Raw genomic sequence first — 12,941 nt, 5'->3', positions numbered from 1 at the left:
CTTTTCCAGTCCTATGGCCACTACTGAGTTTTCAAATTTGCAGACATATTGAGTGCAGCACTTTAACAGCATCATATTTTAGGATTTGAAATAGTTCAGCTGGAATTCTACCACCTCCATTAGCTTTGTTCTTAGCAATGCTTTCTAAGGTGCACTTGACTTCAACACTCCAGAATGTCTGGCTCTAAGTGAGTGACCATACCATATGGTTATCCATATAACCATGGATATGGTTCTTTCGTGTATTTTTATATAGTTGTTTTGTGTTCTTGCCCACCTTTTCTTAATCTCTTCTGCTTCTGTTAGGTTCTTCTGTTAGGTTCTTCTGTTTCTGTCCTTTATTGTGTCCATCTTTGCATGAAATGTTCCCTTGGTATCTCCCAAGTTTCTTGAAAAGATCTCTGTCTTCCCCATTCTGTTGTTTTCCTCTATTTCTTTGCATTGTTTACTTAAGAAGGCTTTCTTATCTCCCCTTGCCATTCTCTGGAACTCTACATTCAGTTGGGTATACCTTTCCCTTTCTCCTTTGCTTTTCTCTTTTCTTCTTTTTTCAACCATTTGTAAGGCTTCCTCAGACAACCACTTTGCCTTCTTGCATTTCTCTTTCTTTGGGATGGTTTTGATCACCACCTCCTGTACAGTGTTAGGAACCTGCATCCATAGTTCTTCAGACACTGTCTACCAGATCTCATCCCTTGAATCTATTCATCACCTCCACTGTATTTTCATAAGGGATATGTTCAGGTCATACCTGAATGGCCTCGTGGTTTTCCCTACTTTCTTCACTTTAAGCCTGAATTTTGCAATAAGGAGTTCATGATCCGAGCCACAGTCAGCTCCTGGTCTTGGTTTTTGCTGACTGTTTGGAGTTTCTCCATCTTCAGCTGCAAAGAATATAATCAATCTGGTTTCAGTATTGACCATCTGGTGATGTCCACGTGTAGTGTCGTCTCTTGTGTTGTTGGAAGAGGGTGTTTGCAATGACCAGTGTGTCCTCTTGGCAAAACTCTGTTAGCCTTTGCCTTGCTTCATATTGTATTCCAAGGCCAAACTTGCCTGTCTCCAGGTATCTCTTGACTTCCTACTTTTGCACTCCAATCCCCTATAATGAAAAGGACCTCTTTTTTTGGTGTTAGTTCTGGAAGGTCTTGTAGGTCTTCATAGAACCGTTCAACTTCATCTTCTTTAGCATTAGTGGTTGGGGCATGGACTTGGATTACTGTGATATTGAATGGTTTGCCTTGGAAACAAACAGAGATCATTCTGTCATTTTTGAGATTGCATCCAAGTACTGCATTTCAGACTGTTTTGTGGACCATGAGGGCTACCCCATTTCTTCTAAGGGATTCTTGCCCACAGTAGTAGACATAATGGTCATCTGAATTAAATTCACCCATTCTGGTCCATTTTAGTTCACTGATTTGTAAAATGTTAATGTTCACTCTTGCCATCTCCTGCTTGACCACATCCAATTTACCTTGATTCATGGACCCAACATTCCAGGTTCCTATGCAATATGATTCTTTACAGCATCAGACTTTCATCAGACTTTATAGCATCAGACTTTACTTTCACCACCAGACACATGTACAACTGAGCATTGTTTCCACTTTGGCCCAGCCGCTTCATTCTTTCTGAAGCTATTTCTCCACTCTTCCCCAGTAGCATATTGGACACCTACCGGCCTGGGGGACCCATCTGGTACCATATCTTTTTTGCCTTTTCATACTGTTCATGGAGTTCTTAAGGCAAGAATCCTGGAGCAGTTTGCCATTCCCTTCTCCAGTGGACCATGTTTTGTCAGAACTCTCCACCAATGTGCATCTATTAAAAAATGAAAACTTAAATCTGTATGTAGTGGTCTGGAATGATGGCCATTCAATATTATGTGTTTAAAAGTTGTAGAGTTATTTAATAATAGAGTGTAGTATGTGGCATGATTCTAAAATACAAACCAGAAATATATATATGTTTGAGAATAGAGAAAGGTGTAGATGGATTCGTATCAAACTGGTAAAGCTGATTCTGTTAGGGTGATAAGTTTAGTGATGGACTTAAATTAACTTTTTGTACAACCATGTTGTTTGATATGTTGTAACATTGTTTTTGTAATTTTTTTTTTGAAATTTCTGAAGTAAAAAGGCCAGGAGGGAAGGGGGAGTTGTCTTTAATGATAGAAATTATAATAGGGATCACAGTGTGAGTTGCTGACCGAGAATGGTACAAGAGAAACCTTGGTGCTAGTAGTGATCTTTATCTTGATGCAGATGTTGGTTACTGTGAATATAGGTGTATTCTTTTTATAAATAGCCATCTAGTTTGTATGCTTATGATTTGTACAGGATATTGTGCATATCAATTAAACAATTTATCAAATAAATTTCTTAAAATTATGGCACAGAAATATAATGGAATACTTTGTTTTTAAAAATACTTTAAATAGTTAATGATACATGGAATTGGCCCAGAAACAACAGTCTCATCATTATAAAATACATAAACACACAGAATGGAGACTCCAATAAAAACATGACAATATTATTAATAGATATTATGTCCAGATACCACTTTTTTTGTTTGGGGGTTGGGGGCTGGGTTATTGAAGTTGGTAGAATTTGGTAAAGAAAACCGGAGAACAGGATATTAAGCAGAAAATAAGAGTGAAGGAGAGAGGGAACAATTTTTTTACAAATATAAGAAAGAAAAACAATACTAACTAGAGAGATACTGTAAGGTCAGGTAATTTTTTTTTAACCCCAGCTAGGAAGAGACTCCTACTAGGAAGGGACTAATTTCAGATTTCAAGTATAATAGTAGATAGTTATGAAAAAGACTCTCCTTCAGCAAATTCATGCTGAATTACAAATAATTCATGCTGGATACTTAAGTTTTGTTTCTGTTTAAGCACTTAAAGAAACTGTCATTGATAGGATAGTTTCCATTGATTATAGTAGATGCAGCTCATAGTAGTTTAAGAAACCTGTACTCTTCTCCCAGTTTTAACTAATTAACTATTGTAATTTCCTCTGATCTTTTTGCTCTACAGTTACCACCCCGGGGGGGCAAATATCTCCTCCAGCCAGTGATAATAAAATAAGAAAATGTATGTGAAAACACATTAATAAAATTAAACACTACCCAGTTGTAAAGTTACATTCTTTTTCTTGTTTTTTCTTCAGCCCAAAGTCATTAGTTGTGAATGTGGTTACTTCAGGTGGAGTTTAACTTAAAGAGTTCAAAAGTTGAAGTTTATGAAAGAATGCCTTTTTTTCAGTCGTTTTGCAAATATAAATGCAACATGTAGTGTTTATTCAAGTGTGAGTTGTGATGCAATCCATCTTTAATATTTTAGACTAAATATTAGTATTTAGTACTTTATATATGAAATTTAAATATAAACATTTGTTATTTCTTCTAAGTATTGTTGAGCCGTCAGGGGAATTATCAGGCTTTTTTCCCTATTAACAGTCATTCTTAATTATTAACCATGTTAATTTAAAATGATTAAAATCCCAAATCAGATCTCCAGGTGTCTCGCAGGGGTTTTGCTTTTTTTAGATTAGCCCTTAAATCAGTAATAATCTGGGTGGAACTAGAGTTGGGTTAGGTTGGAGAAAACTGCGTGGCACTAGGACCCAGGGGGCTCCCGTGAGCGGATCTAGGGGCCAGATTGCAAATTCGCGGTGACTCAGTCTGGTCGGCTCCTTGCGCTCAGCGGCCGCGGCGGCAGCAGCAGACGTTGGCGGCCGAGCTGCTAGGATCAGTTCCCCGGGTTTTACCGTCCGAGACTTCCTTCGGGGCGCCCCAGGCAGGTCCGAGGCGTCCGGGGAGCTCAAGGGTCGTTGTGGCGGGGAGGAGGGGGGTGCTCGGCGCGGGAAGCCCTCGGGCCTGTGCACGGGGAGTAACATTTGCTCCGTCTCTTCCTGTGTCTGGCTTTATTTGCAGCAAACCAAGATGGAGTATGAGTGGAAACCTGACGAGCAAGGACTTCAGCAAATCCTGCAGCTGCTGAAGGAGTCCCAGTCCCCCGACACCACCATCCAGAGAACCGTGCAACAAGTATCCTTTGCGAGGCCTCGCCGCCGCCCGCGCCGCTCTGCCTGCGCCGGGCCCGCTCTCGGCAGCCGGGAGACTCCCGCCGCCCCTCCCCCTCCCCGCTCCCGGATCCCTCCGCCCTCCGCGCGCCCGCCCGCGAGCAAGGCCCTCCCGCCGCCGCCGCCCCTGCCCGGCGCCTCGCGCACGCGGCCCTTGTGCCCCGAGTCCCGGCCGCCGCCTGGCCCGGCGGCTTCCGGCCACGAGAGGCCGGGGGCGTCCGGCCGCGGCCCGCGATCGCGACATGTGCGCCTGTCGGGCGCCACGTCCGTCCTCGCGGCGGGCCGCTCGAGAGGGCGGAGCGGCTGGGTGCCGGCGCGGACCCCCGGCGAGCCGACCCACACAATGCGCCGGGCGCGGAGAGGGCGGCGGGCGAAGCGAGGGGCCGGGCGGGCGCGCTGCGTGCGCGGCCGCGCTAGCCGGCCTGAGTGGGGTGGAGCCGGCGCGGGGTTTGAACTCCCCGGGTGTGGGGCCTGGGGTTTCTTCCAGGCCCTGGTCCTGAAGAGCCGGAGACCTAGGAATGAGGGCTCCCAGGACTCACCTCGGGGCTGCTCAGGCTAACACCTGTTGCGAGCTCCCTGCCTCCCAAGTGAGAAATCTTTGGCTGGAGACGGTCTGCTCAGTTACCCAAGTGTTGACCGAGTTTGCTGGTGTAGCGGTCCTGTTGCTACGGCTTTACAGGCAGAAAGGCTTAACCGAAGAACCAGAGCCTCTGCTGTGATGTGCTCTCTGCAGTGCCCTAAACTGCGGTCAAATGGAGAGCTCTTCCTGCGTCTAATAAAGGGAACAAATTGACCCGATCATAAAGTAACTTTTATTTTAAGATGAAGTTAATTGTTTAAAAACATCAGCCTGTGTGCAAAAAATGCCTCTTAATTTTTATTGTTAATAAACAGGGGAGATTGGTTAGTATGGAATTTGGTAAGCTCTTTTGGTGTAGTTTGGACTTAAATTTAAAATACTATAAACGGGGTTAAATCGAATTACTTGAGAAGCTCTGGTAAATAAAATTTCTCAAAGTGCTGCATTGCTGTAACTTAAAACCTCGAATAGGCAAGTAAGTAGCCTTTTGGTTAATTAATACTGATTATTTTAAAACGGAGGTGTTAATGATTTAGGTCTGCTTGGTTTGGTGGTGTTTTTTTTTTTTTTTTCCTTAAGCCATTTTGCTAGATACTGCTAGTACTTAGGGAGTAGTTGGTTTGGGGTGATTAGAGCTTGTATTTGAAACATTGCTGTTACTCAGTTTTAATTTGTGTTGTCATAGCTTTAGAAATGATAGAGGTTGATTTTTGATGAATTATAGGTGTGTGTTTGATAGCCAAGTCCCAAACCACATTGTAATTTATTCTGTAGCATTGTATATCATAATTTCTTGTTTTAGTGCGTTATTTATTAAGTACTCTTCGTATGTTCAGTACTGTGCGTGGGCTAAGAATCGAATTTACAGTTCATCCTACATGCCTGGAGCATAGTATGCTGTCTGAATAAGGAACACTTTAAATTTCAGTAGATAAAGGTTAATAGTATTTTAAAAATACACACTGCTCTATATTTTCAAAGTGCCTAATGATGACCTTGTTCTTTGTTTCCTTAGGAAAGAATGTAATTACTGTTTTTGCATAGACTTGAGCACTTTAGAAAGACCGTTATAATATTATGGATAGATAGCTCAAGTTCTAAGGAAGTAAACCTTATTAGGAAGTATTTATGAAAAATTATTAATGTATCAGCATACTGTTAATCTTGGCTGTTCACTAGAAAAAGAAGTCACTAGGGTTTTTTGGTCAAAGAAAGTACACCTTCTAGAGAAATGTATTTTGATAGTTAATCTATGTTCCGGCCCCTGAACACTGAGAATATTCTAGTGTATGATAAATAGCTGATATGGTGTGCCTGGACTTTGTATAGTGGATTTAATTTAAAGATTTAGGTCTACTGAGAAAATTCTAATAAAACCCAATTAGAGGTGTTATTAAAAAGTGTATTAGGGTTTAAAAGGGCATGAAGAAAGACATAGTAGAGCATTATGTCATTGTTGCCTGCCGGCAGGATGAAAACCTGCACGTGTGTGTCACTGGTAATGGTAGATCTTGGGGGGGTGAGGGAGTCGGGGGGAGGGGATAATTGTAGAACTATTGCAGTGCAGTAATTTCATAATAGTGACTTTATATAATAAGACTTGATATGTAGACTTGTACATAAATAGCATTTTATCTAAATTTCTTGAGTTCTGAAGAAAAAATAGTCTAATAACAGTGTTTAAGGTAAAAGGCGATTTTTATAAAGTTAATTTCCATAAGTGATCTCTGAAAGACTTGTTTTTGTTCATTTGGAATGCTTTTCATTTTTGTCATTATTTTATACTTTAATACCTTTCTGATTAGGATTTTTTTTTTTAAGTTCAAATAAGTCAAACAAATTGTTGTGAAATTTTTTTCATACAATGTACACCTGTACTGAAGGTGGAAGTTGACTTATTTGTATTGAAAATAATTGATGTAAAATAGTTTAATATTTTAGCTATATACGAGGTTTAACACAGCCATTGGTGTGTTCTTGGAATAGTATATGATGGTTTTGGTAAGATAACTTTATTCTTACTGAAAAAAAAAATGCAGGCCTAAAAATCACAAAAGAGATTCTTGATTTTACATTAAAAATATTGAATTCCTTCTTTAGAAGTTTCCTTAACTACTGTTTGTTCTAGAAACTGGAACAACTCAATCAATATCCAGACTTTAACAACTACCTGATTTTTGTTCTTACAAAATTAAAATCTGAAGGTAAGTAGGGTTTGTGTTGAAAGCTACTTAAAAGTTTTTTACGCTTTTTTTAAATAAGTCTTTGACCTGTACTAAGATATATGAAGAATTACTCATTTCAAAGGATTTCATTTTGTGGGAATCACTTGCTTTAAAGATGTGGAATGAAAGTGTTACTACTATTCAAAGCATTTGGATGCTTGATGAGCAGTCAGTTGTTAGTTGAGTGTTTTTGTAATAAATTCCTCATTCTTTGCAAATGAAAAGGCGTTTTGCTTCAGTCCTTGTACATGAATGTCAAAGAGAGATTGATTTCTTTTATACACAGATTGAATGTAGGATTTACGAAAAACTTACTATATATGTGATCATATTTGTATGATTGAAAGTTGATTTAACCAAAATGAAGTCATTTATAATCCCATCACCAGGTAATTGTTAATCCCTTAATTCTGTACTTCAGTTATATGGCCATGTACTATTTTAATTGTTAACAAAAAGTAGAATCATTCTATTCATAGACTCTTGTAACTTTTTAAAACCTTCTAACAGTATACATGAAACCTTTTCATTAACTATTCTGCAACCATTTTAAATTACTTCTATAACAAAGCTTGAAAACTAATTTGATTTTTAAATGACATGGTCATTTGATTGTTTCCTATACATGTAATGTGTCTCTCTCGACTTTCTTTATTACACGAATATTTATGGAGCACCACTCTTTGCCAGGCAGTTTGCTGGCTCAAGAGCAATAAAAGTGAACAGAATAATAAGAATTTCTGTCCTCATGGAGCTTACATTGTAGTGAGAGGTGTTCTTAGAGTTGAGTATTCCCTCCCTGGAATGTTGTCAGACACTCAGAATGCACTCAGGTATTTTTTGAGCAACTGATTGGCTTCTAAATGAAAGCACTATACTTAGCCTTTCAGAAGTCATGGTGCTTCATTAGTGCTTCTATAGTTACTAAAAGACTACACTTGGAGTTGGGAAATGTCTTAAACTCTTGACACTCATTTCATCTCTTTTTTCATCTACAAAATGCTTGTGTTAGACTACCAGACCATATGTAGGGTTTCAACTGTAAGCACTAGCGAGCAGGTTAATGACCTTAAAATCTCGCTAATCTTGTATTTATTTAGATTTTAATATTTCATGCCAGTGTATAGTGATTTATTTTGAATTATTTTAAAATTTTCTGGTTAATTTTAGGAATTTTGTGATTGAAGCATGTAAGAGAAACTTTAGAAATTTCAAAATTTAAATTGCAAAAAACTAAAAAGTCCTTTGGCATATCTTTAAATTCAGCAGTTAATATTCTTAGTTTGATAAATACACATTAACGTGATGTGTTATTTCTTAATATAGAAATTTTATTTTTCCCACATAGTAGTTGTAATCAGATAATGCTCTTAAGAACTGTATATTTAATAAATGAATTTTTCTAAACATACTGTTTTACTTGAAAATTTTATTTTCACCAAGCCATCTATTCTGTCCTTAAATTCCGAATGTTAAGATTGTTATAATGTTATACTCTTTCTTAAAACTTTCTTGGGATATGAGGATACATCAGAAGTATTTTTAAAAGCAAACAAATGACAAACTTACAATTCAGATAGCAGCAAGAGAGGTTGGTGTGTAACTGTCTCCCAGAAGACCTATGAATTATAAAACCATGAAAAGTTGGAAAAGGTTTTATGTAATATTTGCTATTTCTTCCTGTGTTTATTCATTTATTTGGGACACAAGGTTGCTATATCTAGTTTTCTGTTTTAAAAAATTAGCATTATGACCAACCATATTAAAGAAAGAGCACAAGTAAAGTCTTTAAATCAACATGCTTATTTATTTAGGAACCTTTTTGCCATTCCTGCAGTAAAATTTTAGATATGGAGAGACCTCAGAGGTCAGCTCCTCTCTTTCCCTCACTCTGCAAATGAGAATTGAGACCTAGTAAGGGAGTCTTTAAGAAACAGGACATAGTTAATTTTAACTCTTTTCACCTTGTGATTTTTTAAAAACTCTCCATCTTGTAATCATAGTTGTAAAAATGGTATAGTGTGTTCGTTGTAAGCAAATACACGTGCCATTTAAAATAAAATTATACAACTGAATTATTGATGGCTAACAAGACCAAAACATGTATTGCTCGAAGAAGTTAAATATCTGGCTATTCTTTTATTTTATGGAAGTTTTAAACTTTGAAGAGAATTTAGAATTGCTTTTTTTCTAAGTTACTGATTGAATGGTGGTAATTGAAACCAGGAAGAAATTTTTAGAGGGTGACATAAAAGACTCATAGGCTATGTTGTGGTGGTGGCTCTAATGGTTTATTTGCAAAGAAACACAGTCTTTTTGTCCCACCATGCTGTACCCTTGAAGAGTTCGATACCAGTCAGACTTTGGGAACATACTGAACTAACTAGAACAAGTTGGGTTATTTTATTTTTTAATAAAGTACGTAAAACAATAGTGCTGAAATAGCACACTGTGTTCAGTATACCAGCTCTACACATCTTCCAGCCCTTTAAGGAGGGTGATATTATATACCATCCTTAAGTATAGACTCTGGAGACAAACTCTTCAGGTTGATACTTTGGCTTCCGCAACTCGTAGTCAGTTCTGTGTGAGTTAGGCAAAGGCCTTAGTTTCCTTGTTTGTGCAGTGGAGATAAATTAATTCTTATGAGGTTGTGAGGGTTAAATGCAAACTACTTGGAAAGCACTTAGCAGTGTTTGGTATGTAATGAGCATTGAGAAAATGTTGACTATTGCTAATATTGTTGGTGATAATACAGATTCTTAAAGCATCAGTTCTATTCTACTAATACTAAAGCGGTTCTTCAGAATTTGTTAATATCATCTACGGATTAAACTTCTTTTACGTAGATTCTTTTTTATTTAAACTTCTGGAAATTTAAAAATTGTTTTACCCTCTCCCCCCTTTTCTTTTTAGCTCAGAGGCAAGTGAAAAACATGATATAAATGAACGGCAATTATTTGTTTGTGAAGGTGATCCCATATGTTCTTTGTCCACTTAATTTTTAATAGGCTATCTTTAGTGACTAATACTTTCATATCTAATTTGATGTTTGTATCAGGTTCCAATAAAGCTTGAGTACATTGGCCATATATAAACTTAAATTAAATCAGTGGTTCTCAACCAGGTGCAGTTTTGTCGTGTTCCCCATGCCCATCCCCTTCTCACTGCCCAAGGAGACTTGACATTATCTGGAAGCATTTTTGTTGTCACGATTTGGAGAGGTAATCCTGGCACCTGTGGTCAGTGATACTGCTAAACATCTTACAGTGCACAGGACGGCACTCCTAAAGAAAGAATTACCTGGCCCAGAATGTCAATAATGCCAAGGTTGAGAAACCCTGAACTGTAAATCATGAAGCTAATCCTTTGTAATCATTTACAGTATATTTCCCCCCTGGTTATAGCAGATTAATGAAATATTACAATCAATTTTTTAATATATTTTAGAAGTTACATTCTTGATATATTTTGAAATGAAAACTACTTTAAAACTCAGTAGTATTGTTATTTTATTACAGATGAACCCACAAGATCATTGAGTGGTCTCATTTTGAAGAATAATGTGAAAGCACACTTTCAGAACTTCCCAAATGGTGTAACAGACTTTATTAAGAGTGAATGTTTAAACAATATTGGTGACTCCTCTCCTCTGATTAGAGCTACTGTAGGTAAGTAATCTGTTACAATTTTGCTTATCTTGTTTGTGACTGGGTTGGTTTCTGACTTGACTGATCATTTCCATAGGAATTTTTGTCGTCCAATTCATGATGGGGAAAATTTTCCATTGCTTCTTTTGATATAATGTTAATGATTACAATAAAAGTTCTCTTAATCCTGTGAGACCAGGTTCACTAGTAGTTGCTTTATCAAAGTTGGTTAAAATGGGGTGTTAAAAAGTGATACTAGTGTAGGACTATTTCCCCCCCGTTTTTAATATTTGCCTTGTATACACCTAATTAATGTCAATTTTTTAGTCTTTTTAGAGTATTTCAACTTGGTTTCAGTGGAAGAACAAATTTCTATCATTTTATGAAATATTTTATGAAATACTATATTAAAATGCCTAATTACAGTAACTGAAATAAGTAGTTCTGGGAACCAACACAACTGACTGTTGGTAAGCACACACATCCTCTGGTAGAAGCAGAAATAAACATGTACTATAGAATAGTCCACCAGTGGGTAGATTTCATATGCCATGGGGTTTCAGCAGCTATATTTCACAGGGACCTGGAAAGCTTCTGTTAATCAGGTTGGTTAAATGGGATTCAGTTAAGAACTTCCATAATGAATCGGTCATTTTCATTAAAAGTTCTCTGCTTTTGTATATTCTGTCTCCTGGTGGATTTGAAAAGTACATGGTTTATCTGTTACTTACCAAACAGAAGCTCTTTGTAACTTCCCTCCAAATATTAAACATTGCCATTATTAACACTCATTTTAAATAGGATATGTAGAGGGCATTTATAATTTGAGAAAAGGGTCTCACTCCCTAGGTTGTTCTTATGGACCCTCATGTATGTCTGATTTTCTACCAGCCTCTTGACACTGGTTTTAAAAAAAAAAAGATGGTGAGTTCATACCAGTCTTTAAATTTTTTTTTAATCTTAACAATGCGTTTTGGAAATCTTGCCAAGGAAAGGTATTTGGAAGGACCACATTTCAGTGACTGTGGTAATCCATTAGATAGATGTAGAATTGTTTCTGTTGTTAAAGAATGTATAGTTGGTTTGTAATGGGTACTGCTGAGTACTCAGTTTTCACGCCCATCTTTGCTAAATCCACTGAGAATTACAATTTTTCACTTTTTGTAACTACGGTAGCATTAGAATTTTTTTTGTGAGTGGATGCAATTATATGGGGCCAGATTAATTTGAATTTGTCAGTCTGCAAACATTCTTTAATACTGTCTTAGAAGTCGTGAGTGTCAGCAGACTGTTAGTACCAAATTTTATCTTGTGTTTAATTTTTATTATTGCTTGTTTTAAAACATGACTTGGTTTCCTTTAGGCAGATCCAGAACTTTCTTGTTCCCACAAGTGTTATATTTTGACTTTGGGAAAGAATACATGGCAAGAAAGAACAGATTTACTATTAGTCTTGCTGCTTTTTGATCTCACCAGAAAGTAACTTGATCTTTAAAATGATCCTCACCATATAGTTTAATTTTTTCAGTGGGGAGTAAATCCTGGCCAACAACTTTTCTCTTTACATTTTTTAGCTCTTTACCTTTGGGAGCAACCTTCTCAAAACCAGCAATGGAAAACTCAGAGAATTTATGCGCACAAACAGTAGAATCTGTTGTTCAGTAATAATTATTATTATATGCTCTGCATTTTGTGTACATATCTCACTGAATTCTCAAAATAACTATGAAGAGAGAACTTTTTCTCTTTTAAAAATTTTCTTTTACAGAGTAATAATTTGAAGTACATATAATTTGTCTACTGTCAGTTTATACTCTTTAATTATGGTGCTGAAAGATCTGTAATCACTAAGCATATTACATTATGTTAACTAATATTAAATTTTCTAAGGCAGAGAAAAACATTGACACAAAACTTTTTTGTTACATATTTCTGTATTTGCATAATCCTTAACTAACACAGCTAAATGACACAGCACAGTTGAAATAATCCAGTCAGTCAGAGTGACATGATCAGTCAGCAAGCCTGTGTCACTCAGGCCTCCACAATCCATGATTACCTTGCCAGTGATTCGTCCTTGATCCCCATAATTGGGAATTGTTGTAGGGGTGTATGGTCTGTCTTCAGGAGAGGGATTGTTGCCAACAGAGTGGGTGTGTAGGAATGTTCTGGACTGATGGCTCATCAACTTTCTCTACCATGGGTCACGGCTTTGATACTAGGTTAAGTCAGAGAGCTGTTCTTTGATGTGTTTTTATTTGAATCTTACAGTCATATTCATCACCCAGTAGTAAGTGTTGCTAATAACATTTTGGTGTATTTTCTTTCTGCTCTTCTGTATGTATTTTTTATAAAATAGTAATTTTAATTAGTAAAAGTATTCTTGGCATTA

The 12,941-nt window shown here is 37.2% G+C and overlaps 1 protein-coding gene across 3 annotated transcripts in view; it reads left to right on the top strand.

The window, feature by feature from the left end:
- Nucleotides 1-12,941, top strand: part of TNPO1 (transportin 1) — an 89,582-nt gene that overhangs the window by 35,317 nt on the left and 41,324 nt on the right. Inside the window, exons 1-4 of one of the 3 annotated variants that reach the window (XM_043488436.1) lie at nucleotides 3,653-3,812; nucleotides 3,946-4,059; nucleotides 6,803-6,878; nucleotides 10,421-10,570. In XM_043488436.1, coding sequence (XP_043344371.1) covers nucleotides 3,955-4,059; nucleotides 6,803-6,878; nucleotides 10,421-10,570 — 331 coding nt within the window. In that variant the 5' untranslated portion in view covers nucleotides 3,653-3,812; nucleotides 3,946-3,954. Of the gene's footprint in view, nucleotides 1-3,652; nucleotides 3,813-3,945; nucleotides 4,060-6,802; nucleotides 6,879-10,420; nucleotides 10,571-12,941 lie in introns of those variants that run through there. The other 2 variants (XM_043488435.1, XM_043488434.1) reach the window with 2 other exon arrangements.

The sequence above is a fragment of the Cervus canadensis genome, chromosome 16 (assembly GCF_019320065.1).
Source record: "Cervus canadensis isolate Bull #8, Minnesota chromosome 16, ASM1932006v1, whole genome shotgun sequence".
In the NCBI taxonomy this organism is placed as follows: domain Eukaryota; kingdom Metazoa; phylum Chordata; class Mammalia; order Artiodactyla; family Cervidae; genus Cervus; species Cervus canadensis.
This window is presented reverse-complemented; position numbering and strand designations above follow the sequence as displayed.